The sequence below is a fragment of the Dipteris shenzhenensis genome, chromosome 11 (genome assembly GCF_047967505.1).
Source record: "Dipteris shenzhenensis isolate YYH24624 ecotype China chromosome 11, Dip_SZ_1.0, whole genome shotgun sequence".
Taxonomy (NCBI): domain Eukaryota; kingdom Viridiplantae; phylum Streptophyta; class Polypodiopsida; order Gleicheniales; family Dipteridaceae; genus Dipteris; species Dipteris shenzhenensis.
The window spans coordinates 37,855,488-37,882,397 of record NC_141606.1 but is presented as its reverse complement, the minus strand read 5'-3'; the positions used below and the strand labels follow the sequence as shown (position 1 = coordinate 37,882,397).

General features: G+C 47.6%; 1 protein-coding gene across 1 annotated transcript in view; it reads right to left on the bottom strand.

Annotated features, from left to right (window-relative positions):
- The window catches only part of LOC147896984 (Pseudouridine synthase family protein), a 157,959-nt gene that overhangs the window by 68,314 nt on the left and 62,735 nt on the right, over positions 1–26,910 (bottom strand). The window contains exons 7-9 of the mRNA XM_087381410.1: positions 7,699–7,783; positions 7,446–7,512; positions 7,160–7,235 (exon numbers count right to left, since the gene is read on the bottom strand). Of these exons, the coding sequence (XP_087237536.1) occupies positions 7,160–7,235; positions 7,446–7,512; positions 7,699–7,783 (228 nt within the window). The remainder of the gene's footprint in view (positions 1–7,159; positions 7,236–7,445; positions 7,513–7,698; positions 7,784–26,910) is intronic.

The following is a 26,910-nucleotide window of genomic DNA, read 5'->3' as shown; positions in this document are numbered from 1 at the left end:
AGAGGCCCCGCCTACACAGTAGGCACTTGAAAATCTTTTATCAGGCTACCTGCTGAGGATCAGAGACTGCAGTCCGTGAGTCACCTCACAAGGGTAGCACGCAGGATTCAGCAGATAGATGCAGCCATCCCGGTGGAATGGACAGTTGAGTTGCCTATTACTTCCACCACTTGGATGGGGGCTTTTTCGAGGACATCAGTTCCTTTACAGGTGATCGCTCTCCGAGGTCTCGCGGAAGATGCACTGGTCTTTGATGTTGGGGATGGAGGTTTACTTTCTACATCCAAGGATGGCATTCTTCTTGAGGTTGCCTTTCAGCCTGTCAGGATTGCTGGTTTTGTGGACCATGGAGCGGGCTTGCAGTGGTACTTAGACCCCGACCCTCTGCTTTTGGCCTTGGGATCCTGGAGGTTGTGGTTAGATGGAGGTGCACCTATTAGGTGCTTGCAGTGGGACCCAGGAGAGTGGGAGTGGATAGATCATGGGCACTGAGAGAAAGGGATTCCCTTCTTTCGTTTCACGGTTGGTAATGCAAGGAGGTTTCAGCTCAACAGTAGGGGTTGGATTCCCTCCAGAGCCCCCCATTGGGAAAGCTTCTTCATCACCGCAGATTTGCGTATAAATTTCTGGAGGAGGCTCTGGAAATCCCTTAGAAATAGAAAGATCACTCTTTTCTTTTGGCTTTCTATTCATGGAGGGATTGCAGTGAACCTGTGGAGATCAAGGTTTGGGGCTGACCCCACTTGTCCTCGATGTCATTCTACAGAGTCGTCAGTGCGACATTGCCTTTGGGACTGCAGTCAGGCGAGGACTGTTTGGAAAGGGGTTGCTCGGATACTCAGCATCTTTCACACTTCCCCTTTCTTCATGACTTGGGGCTCGGTCGCATGGTTATCTCTTACCGGGCCCCAGGTGTTTTATGAGGGTGAGCCTTCTTCTTGGGCATTAACTTGCAAAAGGATAAATATTTTAAGATCACCCATTAACCAACTATAGAACAATATTTTATATATCCTCTCTTAAAACCTATAATAACCTAAGACTAAACCAAATCAATAACAAGGGAAAATGGATTATTAATAGATGAGGGTATTTCTAATGAATGGGAGAAGGGGGTAGTTTTAAAGGGGCGAAATTGGTAAAATAAGTTATTCTTCATATCTATATAGTATCACCTCCATCAAGATAGAAGACATATGTGTGTGTGTGTATGTGTGTGTGCGTGCATGCATGTGTGTGTACATGTGTGTGTGTGTGTGCATGTGTGGGCATGTGCACGTGCACGTACATATGAATGGATGGATAGATAGATAGAGCGAGATACACACACACACACACACACACAGATGCCTACACACATGCACACACATACACACACACATAGAGAGAGAGAGAGAGAGAGAGAGAGAGAGAACACACACACACACACACACACACATAGAGAGAGAGAGAGAGAGAGAGAGAGAGGTAGGGAATAGTAGAGGGAGGAAGCAAAGGAAGGAGCATGCAGGGGATCTAGAGTGAGGATAGATGGAGGGAGAAAAGGAGGAAGCAAGGAGAGGGAGGTTGCAATAGAAGGAGGGAGGGATGGAAGGAGAGAATACAAAATGGAAGATTGTGTGTGTGTGGCCTAAGAGAAGATATACTTGTAGAGGCAACAATGAAGTGGGAGGGATGCTTCAATGGCTTTCTCTTGAAGGCTTATTTTTGAAACAATATATTGAAAACATACATCCTAGTAAAATGATTTCACCTCACCTATAATTTGACAAACTTTTTAAATTCATATGGATTTCTTCTAAAGGTTGCAGAAACATGTAGTGGATAGCAAGTTAAAGTCAATACGCAGCACACATATCAATGCCTTGCACTCATCATCATACCATCTATTACAAGGTATGGTCCCAAGTGGTGGTGGACTGACAGAGCGAGTGGTGTGAGGGAAAGGGTGAAGGGCAGCCTCGTGTAGTGACAGGCTGATCAGGGCAGCACGGTCCTCTAGTAGGGGTATGAAGTCAATATATGTGCTGAGGGTAGAGCCACTAAGCGGGCAACAACACCCATGACAAATACAAATGAAACCCCAAAGTCCTTAACATAATGGCATCGATACATACAGAGAGACCTCTCTAGGCTCTTGAAGTGGGAGCTGGTAGGGGCATCAACTCTGGGAGGGGGGCGTCAATGTGCGAGACTAATGTGGTGGCATATGACCTGTGATAGGTCGATGGCGACTATCGACGTGTGTGATCCGTTGTGGTCTCCTGGCTATAGCCATGTGATGAACAAGTGCCACCGCCACTCCTGTGGGTTGGGTCTCCGATCTGATGAGCATGGAAAGAATGTCCCCTAATGTGATCTGTGCCTCAGTACGCTGGAGAGTCTGTCATGTTTCTAGCTCTCCTCGAGACCCCCTTCTACGTGTGTCCTGCTGATTGGTCTGGCTGAAAAAACCAAGTGATCATACTTTGAGTGGGGTTTGGCTGTGTGTCATGATCACCCCTACATGCTATGAGCAACCGCTCCCTGTGTCGGACAGCCTCATGGATGAAAGCCACCATCTCTGGTCTAGGTAGGATAGAAAACTGGATAGCTATCCAACACCATCTCTAAAAAGCCAGTGATAGCAACCTTTGATCTCGTAGCAAACAAGGCATCCAAATTCAAAATGCTCCTCTGACTCGATCCCCAAGAGTCACATAAAGTGCAGATGTGTCCCTCTCTAGGTATGCCCTCCACCCAACCACTCTCAATACGGACACGGTATGACGAGACTCGGAACTGTCCTATCGATATCCTCAAGGAGTGAGGGAGGTGGATGCATGTATACCCTGGTGGTTCGATGAAGTCCTCCGCTGAAATCCATAAGCAATAGTCTCTGTAGAAGCTGAGCTTCACAGGAAGCTCACGACATAGTCAGAATGTTGGTGGCCCCCCCCCCCCCATGTGGAAAACATGTGAACCCACCTGAGGAGGGCCAGTAATGTAGGCTTTTATATATGCTAGAATGGATAAAAGGTAGGCCACACTGAAGTCGAGGCTGTATGGTGAAGCACTGGTAGGCTGAGAGGAAGAGCAAGCTGAGAGAACGCAGAAGAAGGAATACCGGTAGACTGAGAAGCAGAGTGTTATGCTCTAGCCGAGATAGCATGACCTCGGAAAGATCGGTGGGCATTTTCCCTTAGATGACCGACTTTTGTAATATTTTATGTGCGTAAATAAAATGGTCAAGGGAAGTAACTGCCAAGGTCCTAGGTGAGGGTGTATTGGCATCGACTAGGTGGTTCTGAGTGCTCAGGCCTAGGTGCACCTAAATGTGTAAGAATGCCAAGGGGCAAATGTTTTAATTGTGCCCCAAGAGAGGGGTAAATGGTGTACCACTAAAGGTCTAAAATGATGACATGTGGCAGAGGGACCATCTAGGGAATTGTGGGCTTGTGGATAGGCATGAAGGAATGAAAAATTACGTATCTACACTGACAAGTTCAGGGAATGTGTTATGAAAATAACATACCCTCTCCCTATGCCGGTTCAGTTGAAAGACTATATCTATGGACTGAACGACAAGATTAAAATGGAAGTTCGGGCTAAATATGTGACTACATTAGATGAATCTATTGCAGTAGCCCTGAACTACGAGGATGCCAAAGGCAGACCTAGTGGATTTGTGCAAACAGGGACTCAGCATGAGTACCCGAGAAAAGGGGGATTTCAGAGGAAATGGACTTCAAAGACAAGTGTCTCGCAGCCAAGTGGCCAAACCAAGCAGGTGAAGCCGGTTGAGGGACAAGCAAAGACAAGTACCACCGTTGGGGTGAAAAGAAAAGTAACTCCAATGGCAGCCCGAGCTTGGTCAAAGTCCTCGTTGACCCCTGAGCAAAAAGAAAAAGCTAGAAAAGAAGGATTCTGCTTCGGCTGCCTTCAGCGACATCAGTGGAAAGATTGTCCACTAAACAAAGACCGTCGCACGGCCAATATGATAATATTTGGACGATATTCTGGTATTCAGTAAAAGTATTACTGAGCATCACGAACACTTAAGAATAGTGTTCAGTACTTTGAGGAAAGCCAGTCTTTATGTAAATAAAAAGAAAACTATACTGTGTATGGTAAGACTTGAATATTTAGGATTCATAATTACTCCAGACGGGGTAGAAATGGATCCAAAGAAAGTGGCTGCGATACTGACTTGGCCAATCCCTTAGAGTTTGACCGCTTTGCGATCATTCTTGGGTTTTGTCCAATTTTATCGAAGGCATATCAAAGGATATTCCGAAATAGTATCGCCATTGACTGATCTGACCTCAGATAAAGTACCTTTTATATGGGGACAGAATCAACAAGAAAGTTTTAACACCATAAAACAAGCTGTGGTCACAGGACCGGTGTTAAAAATAGTTGATCCCCAAAAACCGTTGTTCCTTGAAACCGATGCAAGTGGCATTGCGGTAGGAGCAGTTCTCCTCCAAGAGGGAAGGCCAGTAGCCTTTGAAAGCAAGAAGCTTTCTCCCTCTCAACGAAATTGGCCAAATCATGAATTAGAGTTGTATGCTGTCGTCCATGCTTTGAAAACATGGAGACATTATTTGTATGGATCAGAGTTTTATGTGGATGTTGATCATGATACTCTGAAACATTTTTGTAAACAACCTGACTTGAGAGGCCGCCAAGCTAGGTGGGCAGAACTCATGCAGGAGTTTAATTTGACGATTCGGTACCGAAGAGGGAAGGATAATAAAGTTGCTGATGCGTTGTCACGCATTATGCATAACATGAGTTTCACGGTGTTAGAGAGTGCTCTAATGGCCGAGATTAGAGAAACTCAAAAGGTGGACGAGTTTGTCCAGAGCCTATGGCCTAAGGCTCATGTGTTAAAACCCGGGGAAAAGGATGACCTGACATCCAGAAAAGTCCAAACTTATGCAAGATATGCCATAAGGGATGGTATGCTGAAAAGAAATGGCAAAGTAGTAGTACCTAATCAGAATGATCTCAGGCAGAGAGTCATTCGACAATGCCATGATAGCCCATGTGCATGACATCCAGGAGTCGAGAAGACATATGATCTCGTGAAGTGAGATTTCTTTTAGCCAAAGATGAAAAAGCATATTCATGAATATGTGACACGTTGTTTTTCGTGTCAGGTAAGTAAGGCAGAACGGGTGAAGCCACCCGGACTTTTACAGCCCTTGGAGATACCACTAAGTAAGTGGGAGAGCATTTCCATGGACTTTATTGTAGGGCTGCCTACGACACAAGGTGGATATGATTCTATCCTTGTGGTGGTTGATCGTCTTACCAAGATGGCTCACTTCATTCCAACTAGAGAGTCTGTTAGTGCCCCGCAAGTGGCGGATTTGTTTATTAGACATATATTTCGTCTGCATGGATTACCCAAATCCATAGTGTCAGACAGAGATGTCAAATTCACCGGTCATTTTTGGACTGCGGTATTTGAGACACTAAGGACTGAGTTGGGAATGAGTAGTGGGGATCATCCAGAAACGGATGGTCAGACAGAAAGAATCAACCAAATTTTAGAGGATATGCTTAGAGCATATGTGTCATTGAGGCAACATACATGGGACAAGTGGTTGCCATTAGAGTTTGCCTACAATGATAGAAAACATTCCTCTACAGGGTTTAGTCCGTTTGAGCTGAACTATGGTTATAGACCAGCGAATCCAACTATAGTTGGAATACCTCAGAAAGTGCCTAGTGCCGCGAACTTTGTGGTTCAGATGCGGGAGATGCTAGCACTTGCGAGAGCTAGCATCTGCCAAGCTATGGATAGAGCTAAGGCGTATGCGGATGAAAACCGATCCGCTAGAGAATTTAAGGAAGGAGAAAAAGTTTTTCTCAGAGTTCCTTCGCACTTTGACTGCAGAAGAGTGTGCTAAGTTATCACCTCGATATTGCGGGCCATGGTTAATTCTAAAAAGAAAAGGCAAGGTAGCCTATAAATTAGAATTACCATCGGGGTGTAAGGTGCACCCAGTGTTTCATGTTTATCGTTTAAAGAAATTTTTGCATACTGGTGACTCACTAATCGAAGGTGTTGTTTTGTTTCAGGAGATAGAAAATAATGCAAGACGCAAACCAACAAGAATCCTGGACCGAGGAACAATGCAAGTGCGCAATCGGAAGATACCCACGGTGTTGGTTGCATGGCATGGTCTACCTCTATCAGAAGCTACTTGGGAATCCGTATACCAGTTACGGAGAGTATTCCCACATTTCATCATCGAGGACGCTGATGCTTGAAGAGGGAAGGAATGTTATGCTCTAGCCGAGATAGCATGACCTCGGAAAGATCGGTGGGCATTTTCCCTTAGATGACTGACTTTTGTAATATTTTATGTGCGTAAATAAAATGGTCAAGGGAAGTAACTGCCAAGGTCCTAGGTGAGGGTGTATTGGCATCGACTAGGTGGTTCTGAGTGCTTAGGCCTAGGTGCACCTAAATGTGTAAGAATGCCAAGGGGCAAATGTTTTAATTGTGCCCCAAGAGAGGGGTAAATGGTGTACCAAGCTAAAGGTCTAAAATGATGACATGTGGCAGAGGGAACCATCTAGGGAATTGTGGGCTTGTGGATAGGCATGCAGGAATGAAAAATTACGTATCTTTGATGTGCATGCGATCCATGAGATAGGCTGGGAGGAAATACGGATGCCAGCGCCTGTGAATTAGCCCGTGAATCGACGGACAAGAGAGAGGAGCAAAGTGAGCGTACCACAGAGAAGAAGGGGTACAGGTAGGCTGAGAGGAAGGGGTACAGGTAGGCTGAGAGGAAGGGGTACGGGTAGACTGAGAATAGAGTAGGGAGTGGAAATGCAAGTGGGAAGAGAGAGGGCAGAAGAAGAATGGCCGACGAGAGCAGTACAGGCAGGGTGGAGAGAACCGTACAGCAGTACCAACATTGTATGAGAGGATCGGAGGCGAGAAAGGAGTGGAGGAGGCCCGAGGGTGTGAAGCAGAGGTAAAAAAGGAAGCTGTCTACCAGTTCGTTTTGTGTATAGCCAACAAAGGAGTCCGTGATTACATATAAAATGACCAACTAGGGTCAAAGCAATCTATAAACCCTTCCCTAGGTCTGCAAGGATTGTCATATAGGAACATTCACAAAGGCATTCCAAATGTTTAGACCAGAAGACTAACCTGTTGATAAAGCAACATGAAGCCCTTTGGATACTCCTGGGTATGGTATTGTTCCGATGGGTTGGCTAACGAAGACCTGCACAAGAACATAAAGAGACTTCCAGACTTACAGAAGACCATAAGCTACAGCATAGGAACAACAAGGCCTGATAGAGCTATGGGAGACCGTGAGTATACCACAAACACGTTATCTTTCCCCAAAAAAAGGTTGCTTTTTACAGAGAGCTTATACTTAAGTCTCCCCAAGGGCAAAGTATACTCTTCCCAAGTAAGATGTGAGGAATACCTCATTCATAGGAATGATCCCCCTTACTAATGCCCGATACTTCTTTATTATGCGTTTTTGTGCAACCCTGCAATTTCGATTCCAATTATGCAAGGATGCCAAATCTTAACTCAAAGAAGATGATGATAAAACAATTATCCTTTCAAATACTTTAATATGAATGCTATTCCAAGGTGTTCACTTTCTATTTTAGATAGTATGTATCAAACAGTAGAAAACAGTAGAAAAGACCATAAGTCCTAGGTCAGCTCACCTACTGCATTCGGAGGAAACCCCGGTTGCCATATTTGAGGCAAGCTTTGATTTGGCATCTTTTGACTTGGCACAAAGAAGTACACCTGGATGTTTTTGGGGAAAACAATTGAAATTTAGAAACCAAAAAATTGAGCTAGCTTTGCACGTTCTTGAGCTACAGACAGAGTATTCAGAGCTCATTGATACTACAATACTTTGCTGGAGGACACTGTAAAGCCTAAAAACGTAGCAAAAACTAAAGGCTAGTTTACAAAATGCTACTGAAAATAGCTCCAATTCCATGCCTTAGTGTAACCTGAATTTGATATTAGTTTAAAATTTATAAATCAAACATGTAACATAAGTTATTACTGCTACTTAGTTAAGTATAACATAGTCCATACTTTGATTTTTCAAAAATCTTGGATCAAGATTAAAAATATAAGGCAAAAGGTTTCTGTTCATGAAAGAGCAAGGGGGTAAAACTAAACTGATCATACCATACCTTGAAAGTGAGACAGCTCACCTGCATGCATTCTAAAAAAACACAGCCAATGAGAAATGACATTGAGAGTTTTCGAGAACTGCATGCTTCAATGCTATACCACATTGTTATCTATGTTGTCAAGACATGGGAACATGTAAAACTAAGATTCTTCCCAACGTGTATGATGCACAACTGAGGGGAACAAAGAAAATCCATAGACCTCGTAAATTTATAGGCTTCAACATAAAGAACATTGGGTAGAGCCTCTTTTAGACGGGCTCCTATTGTTAGGTGTAATCCAGCTAGTACACTCATTTGTTAATTGGATTATAGGTTATTTGCTGTTTATGCAATTTAGGAGGTAGCAAACAAAATAACAGTTATCTTGATAAAGGCAAAAAAAAGTTTTCAAGTAATTCATCAAGATTCTTGACGAGTTTCTGCTTTTGGAGGTAAACCAGGACAAATTTAAATACTGTGCATGCAATAAAAGTGACTAATTCGTATCTTTAGGCATCATAAACTGAACTAATAAAATGAAGGAAACCAATCAGCTATGCATAATGAACATATTCAATAGCTTGGCCATTTTAGGCAGTATATAACAAACTTGCTGTAGACCTGAACATACTCTATAGTTGGAGAGAAGGTAACTAAAGATAGTAGCAGAGCCAGATAATGTAATAAAAAGGTTAAAGAGAACACATGGAAACTGGTAACAAGATTATTAATGGGAAACAAGATAGATTTTAGCAGAAGGCTAAAGTAAGATAACTATAAATACAAATGCAGAGCCACAACCTGGCAACCAGTTGTCTTTGTAGAAAGATTTTTATTAAAATATCAACCAACACAGCTAAATCACAGTGCATGGAAATCCCAACTGATGCATGTCAAATCATGATTCGGAACATGAAGCGCAGGACGCCTAAGCAGCTTATCCAAACAGAGTGCTTGAGGCTACCGCCTAGACTTCTGAGAGAGAGAGATGCGATCGAGCAGCAGCTTCCCTTGAAGGTCATCTCCAGATTTTGATCACGCTTATGGGCTAGCCGTCTGTTGGGGTAAAGGCCAATGGCCCAGGATATACCCCTTTGTACCATACATACATAATAAGAGCTTACCTTAATCTGGGTGAGTTAGCACCCACAATTTCGGTGTTCTCCCTTTCTTTGTTGCTCTCCGATAAGACCTCCTCTCCATCAACTGGTATCAGAGCTTGGTTGAGCGAAGCCAACAAGGAGACTGTAGCATTGCGGTGTTGTTGTGCCAAGAGCCCGAACTTGTTGCGTGGAGTCTCCTACTGCCCGTGGGCTGCCCCTGGGAGCTGTATTTTATTTTATTTTCCCAAGAAAGAGACTTCTATTAAGTAAGAGAAAAAACCCGCGAGAGCAAGCTCAAAGTGGAATACATCATGAAATCATGAGGATAAATAAAAACCCCCTCAGAGTGAGGTGGAAAACAACCAAGGCTGAGGCTGAAAGTGCCACCTCAACCCTGTAGTAGTCTCAGAGAAGAAAGGAGAATCCTTCCATTCCCTGAAGAAAGAAGCCCTCCTAGCTGAGGCTGCACGGGAGTCTCCCTGCATACTCGTCCATACGGCCATCAAAGTATGTACGGCGTCTGTCCAGATACTAGCCAATGTGTGCGAGGAATGAACCTGAGTACCCTCCAAAGCCTCTGTGCATCTGGCTCTCCAGATATGCCAGGATGCTATGCTCGCTAGAATCTCCCAAGAAGTATCCACAGAGGCATGTACAGCTGTAAAAGGAAGGTGTGGTACCACATCCAACGAACACGACTCAATCTGATGACGTCGAACCGAAATGGCCCGAGAGGAGTCAAATCTCTCAAAGAATACCTGAGGCCCTGTAAGAGAAAGCCAAGCCACTGAGCCCCATGTCATAAAGAATGGGGAGTGGGCAAAGTGACTGAAAATCCTGGCTACCCCCATCCAAATCATCCTCGCATGTCTGCAATCCCATAAGCAATGCTGAATAGTCTCTGAAGCAGAGAGGCAACGAGGGCAAGTAGGGTCGGCTCCGAACCTGGATCTCCAAAGGTTCACTGCAATCCCACCATGGATAAAGAGCCAAAAGAAGATAGTGATCTTTCTATCCCTGTGGGATTTCCAGAGTCTCCTCCAGAAACACCTCTGCAGATCCGCAGTGATATCAAATGTCTCCCAATGAGGAACTCTGGAAGGTCTCCAACCTCTACTACTGAGCTGATATCTCCTGGCATTACTGACCGTGTAACAAAAGAAGGGGATGCTCTTCTCTTGATGCCCTGCGTCAATCCACTCCCACTCTCCGAGGTCCCACTGCAAATACCTGATGGGAACTTCCCCATAGAGCCAGAGCCTCCAAGACCCGATGGAGAGTAGCCGAGGGTCTGGGTCTAGGAACCACTCTGAATCTGATCCCTGCACCAAAAGACCTACAACCCTGATAAGCTGAAAAGCAGACTCAAGCAAGATGTCCTCTGTGGACCTGAGCAATCTGCCACCATCCTGGACACTAAAAACTAAAGTATCCTCCTGTGCATCTCGAAAGGCCAAAACCTGAAGCGGAACACCGCCTCTCGTAAAAGTACCTGCCCAAGTGGAGCAAGTGAGTGGCATATCACCTGTGTCTACCCAAACCTCTGGAAGGGCTGCCTCAATCTGCAAGATCCTCCCTGCACTCCCTCTGAGATGTCCTGTCAACCTTGATTTGGTCTCCTCTGGAAGCCTACGGAAAGCTTTCCAAGACCCCATAGATGATGCAGGTCCCCTCTCCCACCTGGACCACTGCATGTAAAGTGAGGCACCCAGTGGTCTGCCATGATCATCTAAAATACTGTCATTCCACATGATGGGTTTCCTATCAATCTCTTCACGAGAGGAAGGAGGAATCCTCCGAAGAGTGCTCCTGAAACTGGCCCAAGCTTTTAGAATGGCAACCATAAGAGGGGACGAAGGTGATCTGAGGTGTGTTGTGGTGAAGATCCACCGAACATTGGTAATCCAGTCTCCTCCTGAAGAAGGTGTGCACCTCTGTATGCTGCTAATAAGAAGGTGATCTGAGGTGTGCTGTGGTGAAGATCCACCTAACATTGCTCATCCAGTCTCCTCCTGAAGAAGGTGTGCACCTCTGTATGCTGCTAATAAGAAAGTCCTTCCCTGGCATAAGTCCCCGCACCACCATCTTGCATAGTAAAGCTCTGCACTGTAAATTTGGATCAATAACATTGAGACCCCCTTCCTGTGTAGGGAGGATGAGGGTCTCCTAAGCCACCCTGGCTAAGGCATCTGCTGTGCCATCAAGCCCACTCCAAAGAAAGTTTTTGATCGGGCTCCTGAGCTGAATGATGCAGTCCCTAGAATGGCACCAGCATGAACAAATAAACCAGGCCGTGGCCAAGAGGACCTGGTTGACCACCACAACTCTAGAGGCAAGATCCAGCTTGGCTAAGCTCCAAAAAAGGAGCTTCCTCCTGATGCTCTCCAATACGGGAGCAAACTGCTGCGTGGAAGAAATATCCAAGCCAACCTGGTAGCCCAAATACCTTGACAGGCACACCCCTCTGAACCCAAGTGAATCCTATGTCAAGCCCCCAAACTGGAGTGTCCTCATCACTGATCCAAAAGCCATTGGATTTATGCCAATTTATCTGCGCCCCTACCGCCAAGCAAAATAAATCCAATGCTATCCTGAAAGAAGTGAGCGTCTGTGGAGTGGCATCCAAGTAAACTGCTGTGTCATCTGCCAACTCATTGTCAAGTAGCTCCTCTTCCCTTCTGATGGGAAGTCTCAGCCCAAAGATGTCAGCTTGAGATCTAACATAGATACTCATAGCTTCGGCCATGAATAAAAAAAGGAAAGGGGCAAGGGGGCATCCCTGACGGACTGATCTCGAAATCTGAAATCTCTCACCCCTTACCCCACCAATAAGTACCTGGCTGTGGGCTGATATGTACAAACAGGAAACACCTCTGATCCAAGCATCAGTAAAGCCAAAGCGTAGAAGGGTGCCCTCCAAAAAACCCCAATCGACTCTGTCATAAGCTTTCTCAAAATCCAAAAGTAGAATGGCTAGATTCTGGCCACTCTGCATGGCCCACTCTGAAGCTTCTCAGAAAGAGAAAATGTTATAAAAAATGCTTCTGCCATGCACAAATCCCGTCTAAGTGTCATGAATAAGATCAGGGAGAAGGGGCTGCAATCGGAGGCTGATTGCCTTGGCCAGAATCTTGTAACAAGTCCCCAGGTGTGATAGGCCTCCACTGGGACACTAAATTTCTGCAACCTCCTTTCGGGATAAGGTGGATGAGACCCTCTGTAAGCGACCCAGGCATCTCGCCAGAGTCCCAAATGGCCTGCAGGGGCTGAAGTAATGTAGTCTCCAATCATATCCCAAAATGCAATGAAAAAAGAAGAGGTGAGGCCATCCGAACCTGGGCACTTGCCCTTGTGAAGGCCTGAAAGTGCAGTCCTGAACTCTGTGTTGGTGAAAGGTGCATCAAGCAAAACATGCATATCCGGATTCACCAACAAAGGGATGCTTTGCCAAATAGCCTGTGTAGCATCCTCTCTATCATGTGTCTCAGGATCAGCAGTAAGAAGGGTGGCATAAAAATCTGAAGCTATGCGTAAGACATCATCAGGCTCTGTCTGTAAAACCCCATGTGAGTCAATAAGCTGGGATACACTCTCTCTACTATGTCTAGGGCCAAGAGTAGAGAAAAAGTGTTTATTGACTCTACCACCCATCTGAATCTAGAAGGACTCCCATGGATGAAAGGCATACTCTGCTCTCTTATCAAGCAATATCTGCTGATGAGCCCTTGCTGCAGCAAGGCGCTCTTGAATCCAAGCATCTGAAGGCCGTTTCTGCTCTTCCCTCTGCAAAGCTGCCAACTGCTGGCGAACACCAATCTCACGTCTGAGAATATCTCGTCTCCTGGTACAAGCAACTGAGAGGTAGAAGTCGCTAATACCAGAAAGGGCAGCAGCTACATGTGATGGATATGGCTGCCCACCCTGGACATGAGAAACCCATATCTGCAGGGCTGCCTCTATAAGGTCCTCCTCTGTGTACAAGGCTTCTGGAATCCTGATGCTGGCAGCCCGGCCTCTCAAGTGAGGCTCTGAGATAGCCAGCACAACAGGAAAGTGGTCTGAAGTGGAAACCCCAGCAGCAATGCATACCAATCCACCTCTGTCTAGTGCCCAATGATCTACATAGAATCTGTCAATGCGTGCATGAATAGGCCTCCTGTTTGACCAAGAGAATAGGAGGGACTGTGGCTGAATAAGAAAGGCATCGTCCAACCAAGTATCTCTGCCACAGAAGTGAAAAAGGAAGGCATCCCAAGCTGCTCTCTCCAAAGAGTGAAGTCCTCCTTCTCTACCCCCTTTTTTGTCTGACGGTAACTCAACCATGTTAAAGTCACCTCCAATCACCCATGAATCCGCAATGGGGGCCCAGGAGAGCAAATCCTTCCACATAAGGACACGTTATCCTCTAATGTTGGAGGCATACAGGTTAAGAAAACCAACCTTACGCCCTCCAATCAAAATAAGAATCCACTGAGCTCTAGAGGGAATAATGACTCCGTGTCCAACAACTAAGGGGAGAACCGACTGCGAAACTGAAATAGAAGTGCCCCCCCTGATGCCCAAGGGAGGCGACCAAAAAGTATGCCCAGAAAGCAACTTGCCTGACTTGGCACAATCTCTAGAATCCAGTTTGTGCTCTTGAATAAATAAGATATCAATGGAACCCCCAGTAACACCTGGATGAAGCTGATCCCGGATCAGCTGTCTACGGCGGCGATGTGGGACGCCACCTAGGCCCTGTATGTTCCAACTAATAATCCTCATCGATGGGAGGATGTAGAGTGGAACACCTTACCCGACCTAGTGGCGGAAACAAACCCCTCAACAGGGGAAGACCTCCTGCTTGAGGAGCGAGGAATGGAACCAAGTGGCGGAAAATCAACAGGGGAAAGAACCCTGCCACCTGAAGAAGAAGCCCTGTCAACAGGAAACCCAATCACTGGCTCCCCAAAAGTAGCGGGCACAAACTACTCCTCTGGGAAATCTGAATCATCTGCCAGGGCTGAAAAAGAGTTCCTGTGAAGCAAGCCAGACACCGGAGTGCGAAGGATCCCTTCTGAGGGAAGAGGATCAATAGTGTAAACCATCCCCTTCCCCCTATCCAAGGGAGGAAGTGAGGACTGCTTCTCTCGATCCAGCCGCGGAGACCTCTATTGCCTCAAGGAGAGTGTCTGGCACCGCTGGTTCTACGGAAGAAGCTGCAACCGAGAAGGAGGTCGAAGCTTCAGTGTCTCGGACTGTGCGAGGTGAGACTGGAGGGACAGCTCGAGGTGAAGCAGAGTCCACTAGTGTACCCTCGTGAACTGAGGGAGGGATCTGCACACGAGCCGGAACCCACTGGAATGCGTCGCGTGCCCCTGAGGTAGGTGGAGGTCGAGGAGCAGGTGATGGACCTATACCACCCCCTGTCGAGGCCAAGGAGCAGGTGCTGGACCTGTACCACCACCATCCTGAGGAGGACCGCCATGCGGAGGTCGAGGAGCAAGTGCTGGACTTGTACCACCCCTCTGTCGAGGCCGAGGAGCAAGTGCTGGACCTGTACCACCCCCCTGTCTAGGCCATGGGGCGGTAGCTGTACCAGAAGGCTTCTTGGGCCTTTTCTTCTTCCTGGGGCAATCCCTGGCAAAGTGTCCAATGGTCCTGCATATCTTGCACTGGTCCTGTCTGCCTGAAATCTCTAACTCTTTGGCGAAAAAAGGAACCATCCAGGTGCTAGATCATAACATGGTCCATCTTGAGGTTAGGATCCTTACAGAGGACCCTAACTCTAGGTACCCCATCAGCCTTGGTTGCCTCTGCTGCAGTCAATGGCAACCCAGGGAGGGGTGGGATCTCAGCAACCGCGCCAAAATGCTCCCCAATAACAGAAAGAAGTCGATGGTAAACCTGGGGAAGCCCGGGAAATCTGATGAAGAGCGAAAAGATTTCCTTATCTGCCTCCACTGGGTCGAAACCAATATCAAAGGCGTCAAAGAAGATCTTCCTGTGTCCTAGGTGTAAAAACTCAACTTTGAGCACAGTGCTCGCAGCCTCTGGAGTGTCAAAAACAACCTGGAAAAAACCTCGTCCCAGAAGACGAACATCTAACAATCGTGGAGTGAGATCTGGGGGGAGAGCCGCAAGCATCCAGTCTCTGGCTTGGGATCTGGAGGGGTGAGACCCGAAGATGCGTGCTAGCAACGTGGTAGAGCATTCAATCTCTACATCCTTCTTGAGCTGCTGCAACTCGTCTTTAGAAAAAGTAATAGTTTTCGCGGCCGGTGGAGGTGGAGTAGGATTGGCTGACGGAATATCCATCGCCAATCGACGTGAGGAGGCCGACTCTGACAATTTTGGGGGCTCCTTCCGCTCCAAAAAATGCTGCGGGAGAATAAGGAAAAAGGCGGGGGTAGGGGGGTAGAGAACAGGGATAGGAGGAGAGGAGGGAGCGGGGGTAGGGGCGAGGAGGGGAGGGGTAGAGGGGAGAGGCTGAGAGGCTGAAGGGGAGGGGGCAGGCTGAGAGGGAGGGAGGGGGCAGGCTAGGGAGAGGAGAGGGAAAGGAAGGAGAGGCAAGGAGGGGGCGGGCTGAGAGGCAGGGAGGGGGCGGGCTGAGAGGAGAGGGAGAGGAGGGAGAGGAGAGGGAGGGAGGGGGTGGCGGCGCAGGCTGAGAGGGAGAGGAGAGGGAGAGGAAGGAGAGGCAGGGAGGGAGTGGGCTGAGAGGCAGGGAGGGGGCGGGCTGAGAGGAAGGGAGGGGGTGGCGCAGGCTCAGAGGGAGACGAAGGAGAGGCAGGGAGGGGGCGGGCTGAGAGGAAGGGAGGGGCCGGCGCAGGCTGAGAGGGAGAGGAGAGGGAGAGGAAGGAGAGGCAGGGAGGGGGATGGGCTGAGGGCAACGGAGAGAGGGAGGGAGGGGCTGAGGGGGAGGGGGCAACAAGGGAGCGAGGAGGAGCAGCAGCTCGAAGTTGGAGCTGTATTTTGACATATACTAGCTCGTTTTTACTGTTTGAGCCATATATATCAGGTTGCCTCGACTGTTTTAGCAATCTATTGCCTTGTTTGAGCGGGGGAGAAGGAATATTATCCATCTACGGTCAAAAACGACCTGCTGCTCTGCAATTCCAGCCACTGGAAGTTGCTTTTTTGGGGCTCGAAAGCAAAAACGACATTTGCTTGTGGCGGACTCCAGTTGATCAAAGGCCGCTTGTACATTCAGATTTCAGTTTGGTTTATGCCTTCAAGTTGATGCATATCAAGCTAAAGGTTGGTTGAAAGTGATTGCTTACAATTGATGCATTTTGAGCCTATGTTTAGCTGAGAAAGTCAGCATAAGTGCGCAGTGTTTTTTTTCTAAAGCTGTCTTGTATCCCAGGAAGGGATTATTTTCTGTGAGTGCAATACTCTTCCCACTAAGGGAATTTTTTGGACAACAATTTTTCAGAATTGTTGGGCTTGATGAGCTGCTGCTCCTCCCCGTGAGCTACTGCCTCCCCCTCTCCCTCTCTCAGCCAGCCCCCTCTCCCTCTCCCTCTCCCTCGCTGTCCCCCCTCTCCCCCCCTCGCTGCTGCTCCTCTCCCTCCCCTCTCACCAGCCCCCTCTCCCTCCTCCCTCACCCTCCCTCTCCCCTTCCTCCTCCCCGCCCTCCCTCTCCCCCCCCCCCGCTGCCCCCTACCTCTCCCTCTCTGCTGCCCCTACCTCTCCCTCCCCACCCTACCTCTCCCCCACCCGTCAGCCACCCCGTCCCCCTTCTCCTCCCCCGTCATCCCTCTCCCCCCCCGCTGCCCCCCTCCCCGCTGCCTCCTTCTCCTCCGCCCTCCCTCCCCCCACCAGCCCCCTCGCCCCCTTCTCCTCCCCCGCCCCCCTCCCTCGCCCTCCCTCTCCCCCCCCCCCCACTGCTCTCCCCCTCCCCGCTGCCCCCTTCTCCTCCGCCCTCCCTCTCCCCCGCCAGCCCCCCCGCCCCCTTCTCCTCCCCCGCCCCCCTCCCTCCCCCTCCCTCTCCCCCCCCCCTGCTCTCCCCCATATTATGCCTTTCATATTATGCCACAGTCACTCCTGTACTCTTGGTCGAACAAGAGAATACACATGCCCATTCATGCACGGATTGACAGATTTTATGTAGACGATTGGGCACTTGACAGAGGAGGATCTGTATGCATTTCTACTGGGGTTTCCACCTCAGATCATTTTCCAGTGGTGTTGCAGATTCTTGAGCCTCATCGGAGAGGACGCTCTGCCAGTGTCAGGATTCCGGATGCTTTTTATGCAGAGGACAGCCTCATGGAGGATATTTTACAGATTTGGCTTTCTCACATACACGGTGGAGCTGTCCACCCATCTCAGGTAGCTGCAGCCTTATCCGGAATTAGTGACTATTATCAAACAGTCGCTGATTCTAGGAGACGTGAGATTCTCATATGTGAGATTGGTATACGCCAGCAGTTAGCGTCCCTTCAGAGGGAAGAGCAGAAGAGGCCCACACATGCTTGGATTCAGGAGCGCCTTGCTGCAGCAAGGGCTCATTTGCAGACATTGTTGGATCAGAGAGCAAAATACGCCTTTCATGCACGGGGATCCTTTTGGATTCAGATGGATGGAAGGGTCAACAAACACTTTTTCTCTACTCATAGGCTCAGACATAGTAGAGATAGTGTTTCGCAGCTTGTTGACTCCCTGACCCGCTTCTCCTCGCCCTTGGCTCATGGAGGCTGTGGCTCTATGGAGGTGTCTCAATTAAGTTTTTGCAATGGGACCCTGGGGAATGGGAATGGATAGATGAAGGGCACCGAGAGAAGGGATCCCCTTCTTTCGTTACATGGTCAGTAATGCCAGGAAATTCCAGCTCAACTGTAGGGGTTGGAGGCCCACCAGAGCTCATCATTGGGAGAACTTTTAGATTCCTGCTGACTTGCAGAAATTTTTTTGGCAAAGACTCTGGAAATCCCCCCGGAATAGAAAAATCACTCTCTTCTTTTGGCTTTCTATTCATGGTGGGATAGCAGTAAACCATTGGAGGTCCAAGTTCGGAGCTGACCCTTCTTGCCCTCGCTACCTTTCTGCTTTGGAGACAATACAGCACTGCCTTTGGGATTGCAGACAGGCAAGAATCATGTGGAAGGGGATTGCAAGACTTTTCAGCACTTTTGTTCGCCTACCTTTCTATATGACCTGGGGATCAGTGACTTGGCTTACTCTTTCAGGGCCCCAGGTATTTTTTGAGAGACTTGATTCCTCTTGGGCTCTTCACATCCGACGACACCTTGTGGAGTCGTGCTCTCTAGACGATGTTCCGGCCACTCTTTTCAGGGCTGCTCACTCCTCGGTCGACTCTCCATGGGAGATCCTAGCTAGCATTGCAGCATGGCACATTTGGAGAGCCAAATGCACTGAGGCTTTGGAGGGTTCTCAGGTTCACCCTTCTTAGATCTTGGCCAGTACTTGGACAGATACGATACACACTCTGATGGCCATTTGGGCGACCATGCAGGGATCATCTCGAGCAGCCTCTTCCAGGAGAGTTACTTTTCTTAGAGATTGGAGAGACTCTCCCTTCTTTGCTGAGACTTCTACAGGGTTGAGATGGCATTTTCAGCCTCAGCCTTGGTTTCTTTCTACCTCATTCCTCTGAGGTGTTTTTTATTACATGCTTAGCATGGTGTATTTCTGCACAGAGCTTGCTCTAGCGGGTTTCTTTCTTACTTAATAGAAGTCTCTTTTATTTCTTTCTTTCTTTCTTCTCTGAGACTCCTACAGGGTTGAGGTGGCACTTTCAACCGTAGCCTTGGTTGTTTTCCACCTCACTTTGAGGGGGTTTTATTTATCCTCATGATTTCATGATGTATTCCGCTTTGAGCTTGCTCTCGTGGGTTTTTTCTCTTACCTAATGGAAGTCTCTTTCTTGGGGAAAAAAAAAAAGGCACTAGCCATAATTGCTCTTGGATTTCTTTTATCCACCATGTGAGACTGCTTGTGCTGCATCGACTCATCTTGAGCTTGTCTTTGGAGCACAGGGAAAGAGTTCCACGTTTAGTTTGCTCATCAAATTCTTTGATCTGAAATTGGATAGAGGAGAATCAATCTCTTCACATTTAAACTCCATGAAAAGCATACTGACTTAGTTAGCTAGCATCAAGTTTGATCTTGATGATGATATTGTAATTGCTATCTTGCTCAAAAGCCTAACTGAGGAATATGGCACTATTGTCACTACTCTCACCAATATACCAGAGATCAGTTTGGTGAAAATAGAGGCATCCCTCTTGGAAGAGGAAAGGAAGATTAAACAGAGGAATGATTACAAAGAAAATTGGGCTTATTTGGCCAAAAGCAACTTCAAGGGATCCACCAGCAAGAGCAAGATGAAGTGCAACTTTTGTGAAAAGCCTGGACATTTTGAGAAAGAGTGCTATACAAAGAAGAAATTTTCAGCAAACCTTGTGGAAGAAGCAGAGAAAGAAGAAGAAGAAGAACCAAAGGATGTTAAAGCTCTCACGGCTTTCACCACCCAAACAAGGGTGATGACCCATATATTTTCTAAGTGTTTGTGTGTGTGGTCATTAAGGGTTCTCTGCCCTGGGATGTCCTTCTTAAATCATTGTTAGTCTTATGTTTGAGGTTTTACCTTGCTGGACCCATGGGGATTTCCATACATAGTCATTGTCCAATCTCCCAGTTGTAAACCAAGAGCCAACTGGGAGATTGGACAATGACTATGTATGGAAATCCCCATGGGTCCAACGAGGGCCCTTCCCTCGTCCTCTACCCCCGCCCCCTACCTATTTCGTCATGCATTGCAGAGTCTTGCATCATTGGGAGTGATTTCAACATGGTTGAAATGCCCACAAACAAAAGAGGTGGTAGGGAAGGCGGTATCCATTTCCTAGAGAGAGCAATCTGGGATGCCTTCCCTTTTCAATATAGTGGCAGAGATGGTTGGCATGATGATGCTTTCCACACAGCCGCAGTTACTCCTATTTTCTTGGTCGAACATGAGGTTGCAGATGCCTATCCATGCACGGATTGACAAATTTTACGTAGATGATTGGGCTCTGGTCAGAGATGGGACAATATGCATTACACCTGGGATGTCCACTTCAGATCACTTTCCAGTTGTTCTATTTGTTTCAGATCCTCATGTGAGGAGACGCTCTGCCAGTGTTAGGATTCCAGATGCATTCTACGTAGAGGAGGATCTCACAGAGGCAGTGTTGCAGACTTGGGTATCTCACATGCACGATCGGCTGCTTTTCCCATTAGATATAGCAGTAGCCCTCTCAGATATTAGCGAATTATATCACTCAGTTACTCGATTCAAGAGAGGTGAGATCCTCAAGCGAGAGATAGGTATCCGCCAACAGTTGGCTGCTCTTCAGAAGGAAGAGCAGAAGAGGCCTACAGATCCTTGGGTTCAAGAGCACCTTGCTGCAGCAAGGGCTGAGTAGCAATCATTGTTAGATTAGAGAGCAGAGTATGCCTTTCATGCCAGGGAGTTGTTTTGGACTCAAAGGGGAGGTAGGGTCAACAAGCAGTTCTTCTCTACTCTTGGCCCCAAACTAGTAAGGAGAGAGTTTCAAAGCTTGTTGACTCGGACGGAGTTTTACAGACACATCCAGATACCATCTTGAATGTAGCCATAGATTTCTATGCCTCCCTTCTTACAACAAATCCTGACGCTCATCCGAGAGATGATGCTCGAGAGGTTATTTGGCAGCACTTACCTATGTTGGTGACTGGAGATATGATAGTCTGACTTGATGCACCATTCACCAACATAGAGTTCAGGACTGCTCTCTCTGCCCTTCACAAGGGCAAGTGCCCTAGTTCAGATGGTCTCACACCCTCTTTCTTTATTTCATTTTGGATTAGATTGGAAATCACATTATCTCAGCGCTGCAGGGCATTTGAGACTCAGGTGAGATGCCAAACTCACTTACTGAGGGCCTCATTCATCTTATCCCAAAAGGGGGTTGCAGGAATTTAGTGTGTCATAGTGGAGATCGATCACTTTGTTGGGCACTTTGTACAAAATCCTAGCAAAAGCAATCAGCCTACGTTTTCAGCACTTTCTTCCAAATCTTATACATGATACGCAGACGGGCTTTGTGTATGGCAGTAGCATCTTCGATAATATTTTCTCATTTTGGGAGGCTTCTGAATGGGCCATGCATAATGGCCATAGGCTTGTCATTCTACTCCTGGACTTTGAGAAAGCTTATGACAGAGTAGACTGGAGTTTTTTAGAGGGTACCCTCTCTCGCTTTGGATTCACTGATGCATCGATCAGAGGGGTGTCAGCTCTCTACAGATCAGCCCATAGCCAAGTTCTCATTGGTGGAGTCAGGGGAGATAGATTTCAGATTACCAGATCGGTCCGTTAGAGATGCCCTTTAGCCCCCATTCTCTTTTTATTTGTGACCGAAGCTTTGAGCTATTACCTTAGAGCTCAAGCTGATATTATAGGGCTGATTCTTCCGTTGAGGCAGGAGGATGAGCTTTTTTTTTTTTTTTTCATGAAAAAGACTTCTATTAAGTAAGAACAAAAACCCGCGAGAGCAAGCTCAAAGCGGAATACATCATGAAATCATGAGGATAATAAAAAACCCCCTCAGAGTGAGGTGGAAAGAAACCAAGGCTGAGGCTGAAAGTGCCATCTCAACCCTGTAGTAGATTCAGAGAAGAAAGGAAAATCCTTCCATTCCCTGAAGAAAGAAGCCCTCCTAGCTGAGGCTGCACGGGAGTCCCCCTGCATGCCCGTCCATACGGCCATCAGAGTGTGTACGATGTCTGTCCAGATACTAGCCAATGTGTGCGAGGGATGAACCTGAGTACCCTCCATAGCCTCTGTGCATCTGGATCTCCAGATATGCCAGGCTGCTATGCTCGCTATAATCTCCCAAGAAGTATCCACAGAGGCATGTACAGCTGTAAAAGGACGGTGTGTAACCACATCCAACGAGCAGAGCTCAACCCGATGATGTCGAACTGAAATGGCCCGGGAGGAGTCAAGTCCCTCATAGAAAACCTGAGGTCCTGTAAGAGAAAGCCAAGCCACCGAGCCCCAAGTCATAAAGAGTGGGGAATGGGCAAAGTGACTGAAGATCCTGGCTATCCCCATCCAAATCAATCTCGCCTGTCTGCAATCCCATAAGCAATGCTGAATAGACTCCGAAGCAGAAAGGCAACGAGGGCAAGTAGGGTCGGCTCCGAATCTGGACCTCCAAAGGTTCACTGCAATCCCTCCATGAATAGAAAGCCAAAAGAAGATAGTGATCTTTCTATTCCTGTGGGATTTCCAGAGCCTCCTCCAGAAGTACCTCTGCTGATCCGCAGTAATACCAAAAGTCTCCCAATGAGGAACTCTGGAGGGTCTCCAACCTCTACTACTGAGCTGAAATCTCCTGGCATTACTGACCGTGTAACGAAAGAAGGGGATGGTCTTCTCTCGATGCCCCACGTCAATCCACTCCCACTCTCCGGGGTCCCACTGTAAATACCTAATGGGAACTCCTCCATAGAGCCAAAGTCTCCAAGACCCGGTGGAGAGTAACTGGGGGTCAGGGTCTAAGAACCACTCTGAATCTGATCCCTGCATCAAAAGGCCTACGACCCTGATAGGCTGAAAAGCAGACTCAAGCAATATATCATCTGTAGATCTGAGCAATCTGCCACCATCCTGGACACTGAAAACCAAAGCATCCGTAGACACTCACCTCGTTCAGGACAGCCTTGGATTTGTTTTGCAATGTAGCAGCAGGGGCCCATATTAATTGGAACAAATCCAATGGATTTTGGATTAGTGATGAGGACACTCCAGATTGGGGGATTGACATAGGATTCACTTGGATTTAGAGGGGTGTTTCCATCAGGTACTTAGGATGCCAGGTTGGGGTGGGCATCTCTCCAGCACAGCAATTTGCTCCTGGGTTGGAGAGCATCGTTGGAGAGCATCAGGAGGAATGGAGTTCTACCATACTTGACCTTGCATCCAGAGTAGTAGTTCTGAACCATGTATTATTGGCTACTGCCTGGTTCGTTTGCTGAGGTTGGTGCAGATCTAGAGGTTGTCTCTCTCAGCTCATGAGACCTATCAGAAACTTCCTATGGAGTGAGTTAGATGGCACCTCAGATGTTGTAGCCAGGGTGGCTTGGGAGACGCATTGATCCGAACTTGCACTGTATGGCCTTGCTTTGCAAGTCTGTAGTGAGAGGATTGATGCCTGGACAGGAGCCTTGGAAAGATTTTTTCTTACACAGCATTCAGTCTTGTACACCATCTCACGGGGCAAATTGGATGTACAGCTCGAGATGGATCTTTACTTTAGCCCATCTTAGATCTCCCTCTTCCTCTCTCATGGCTTCCATTTTGAAAGCTTGGGGCAGCTTCAGAGGCACTCTTTGGAGATTTCCACCCTCCTCTCGCGAAGAAATAGATAGGCAGCCAGTTATGTGGAATGAATCCATATTGGATGAGCATGGCTACTGCCTGGTTCGTTGGTTGAGGTTGGTGCAGTTTTGGAGGTTGCATCTCCCAGCTCATGAGACCTATCAAGAACTTCCTATGGAGTGGGTTAGATGGCACCTCAGATGTTGTAGCCAGGGTGGCTTGGGAGACGCTCATTCTCCCCACCACAGGGAAAGGAGGTCTCAATATTATTGATCCGAACTTGCAGTGTATGGCCTTGCTCTACAAGTTTATAGTGAGAGGCTTGATGCCTGGACAGGAGCCTTGGAAAGATTTTTTCAGGAGCGTTGGAAAGATTTTTTCTTACACAGCATTCAGGCTTGTACACCGTCTCACGGCGGAGATTGGATGTACACTTTAGCCCATCTTAGATCTCTCTCTTCCCCTCTCATGGCTTCCATTCTGAAAACTTGGGGCAGCTTCAAAGGCACTCTTTGGAGAGTTTCACCCTCCTCTCGCGAAGAAATAGACAGGAAGCCAGTTATGTGGAATGAATCCATATTGGATGAGCATGGCAGATCACTAGGAGTGTCACATTATATGCAGTGGTCTAGATGGGAGAGGGGACTTGCTTCTACTGTAGGTGCTTGGAAGGCTTTTAGAGAGCTTCCAGAGGATCAGAGACTCTTATCAGTTGGAGTCAGGATGCAACAGATAGAGGCAGCCATACCAGCAGAGTGGATAGATACAAATGACTTGCCGATCACAAAGTTCACTTGGTTGGGAGCTTTCACGGGGACGAGTGTTCCCTTATACGTCATTGCCTTGTGGGATGCACATGAGGAGACCCTTGTCTTTGATGTTTAGTCGGGAGGCAAACTTCTCAAATCTTCAAATGATATTCTTTTGGAGGTTGCATTCCCGCTTGTTAGGATTGCAGGTTACATGGAGTGGGCCACGGACTCTGGTATCTTGATCCTGACCCTGTTCTCCGGGCACTTGGGTCTTGGAGACTTTGGTTATATGGTGGTTCCCCCATCAGTTTCTTGCAGTGGGACCTAGGGAAGTGGGAATGGATTGATGAAGGGCACCGAGAGAAGATCATCCCCTTCTTTTGTTACACAGTCAGAAATGCTAGGAGATTTCAGCTTAGCAGTAGAGGTTGGAGGCCCACCAGAGCTCCTCATTGGAATAGTTTTCATATTTTTGTAGAGGTACAGAAAAACTTTTGGAGGAGGCTTTGGAAATCCCTCAGAAGTAGAAAGATCACTCTCTTCTTTTGGCTTTCTATTCATGGAGGGATTGTAGTGAACCTATGGAGATCCAGGTTCGGGGCTGACCCTACTTGTCCTCGATGCCATGCAACAGTTGAGTCAGTTTAGCATTGCCTTTGGGAGTGCGCAGACCCTGTGAGTCTGTGTGATACTCTATTTTTTCCTTTTGTCACTTGTTGTGGGAGTTTGTCACGAAATCTTATGTCTTGTATACCCGCTATGGAGGCATTGCATATAGCTCTTTCACATTGAGCTTCCACGCTGGTTGACTGATCCCATTGGTATTCCCAACTACTATGAAGTGGAGTGTTGAACATTTTCCAGGTATTTTCCCTTCTTTTTGCTTATCACACTGCTATGCACCAGGAGCAATTTACTTTCGACGGGTCGCCAGTTGAGATTGTTTCGTCATATACATACCTAGGGGTTCTCTTCTCTGGACCTATCTTTACCTATGAGACCGGCGATGCAGGCCCCACTGAGTAGAGAACACGCTTCATTGGCCAGAGTAGAGAGGCAGTGCTTCCTCTCACATTTTCAAGACCCGCAGACCAAGGGCTTGCTTTTTGACTTCTTGGTCCACCCTAGTTGGGAGCCAGATCTGTCTGATATAGTGTGGGCTCGGATGGATCGTCTATAGGTTCTTATGCTATCACGGATGATTCGCAGTAAGCCGTCAATTCCTCACCATATCATTCAAGCTGAGTTTGGGTGTCTCCACTACAGCTTGATGCAATATTTCAGGGTATCACCTACCTATATCGGGTCAGAGGGTATGGAGATTGCATTTCTGGATGCAGCAGATTGTCGTGGCTAGCATTGTCCTCCTCTATGGCACTACCAGCAGTAGCAGCAGGTGATCAGAGATGCTGGTTTGTACGCACAGAGAGATGGTTTGAGCATCTGGGACTCCACATGGATAGACTCCCTCCTTCCCCTATAGCATTGACGCGCCTTTTTTCCCTCTCCTGTCTCATGAGGTCAACTAGGTCATTCATGAGATCTTTTGCAATTACATACTTTCAGGACCTGGTTGAGACTGAGCGAGCCAATGAAGCTCAATTTCTACAGGGATCATTGTTTACATATCACAGCAGAGGGTTTATCGACCCACCGAGATATACGCAGATCCACCTACCCCACACACTGAGGATCTCTATTGGGCAGTTTCGGGTCTCTTCACATAGACTTCGCATAGAGAGTGGCAAGGTTGCCGAGGGTTTGCCCAAGGAGAGACGCATATGCAGATTATGTGACATACAGGAGATTGAGTCGAAGGAGCATTTCGTTTTCAGATGCCCAGTATACTATGAGATTCGAGGACGCTTCTATTGCCTCTTCATAGACAGTTCTGGGATATTGTCCCGCTTTCTCTCTTTTCTAGACCAAAGATGCTTAGCCGCCTTCATTCACAAGGTAGTCAGACACCAAGAGTGTCTACTTCGATCACGAAGACAGGAGCACACTTTCTTGATAGACTCTTCTCAAAGCTCAATCATTGAGTTCTTCCAGCCAGACCATGCGGACTCCCACACCACGAGGCCCCGCCACAATCGTGACATGAGGCAAGTGACACGATAGCTCAGACGAGGGTTGATGTACAGATTACACTTGGGGATATTCCCCTGTTCAGAGTTGGGGCTCCATCGACAGGGGTCACTGTAGCCCTTATCAGACGCAAGCTTGGTACTTTGGGGACCTCCCTCAATCAACCAGGCCACCATCCCCCCAGGTGTGGTCCCTCTGAAGGCACTGCATGCGTGTCATAATCCTAAGGGCTCCCATCCAGATCCTCTTTGCGCTACGACAACTCCAAAGACACTGACGGATCGTCTCTAGAACACTAGCAAAGCAATAGTGACATTGCCCCTCCACCCACATCTGCTCCAACCACGGGCCTATGGGCAAGCCCCCATGGGCGGGCTTGGCCAACCAGAAAAAGTAGGAGATCTAACTGGGCTGCAAACTGGACCATAGGCATATCCAAAACCTAGAA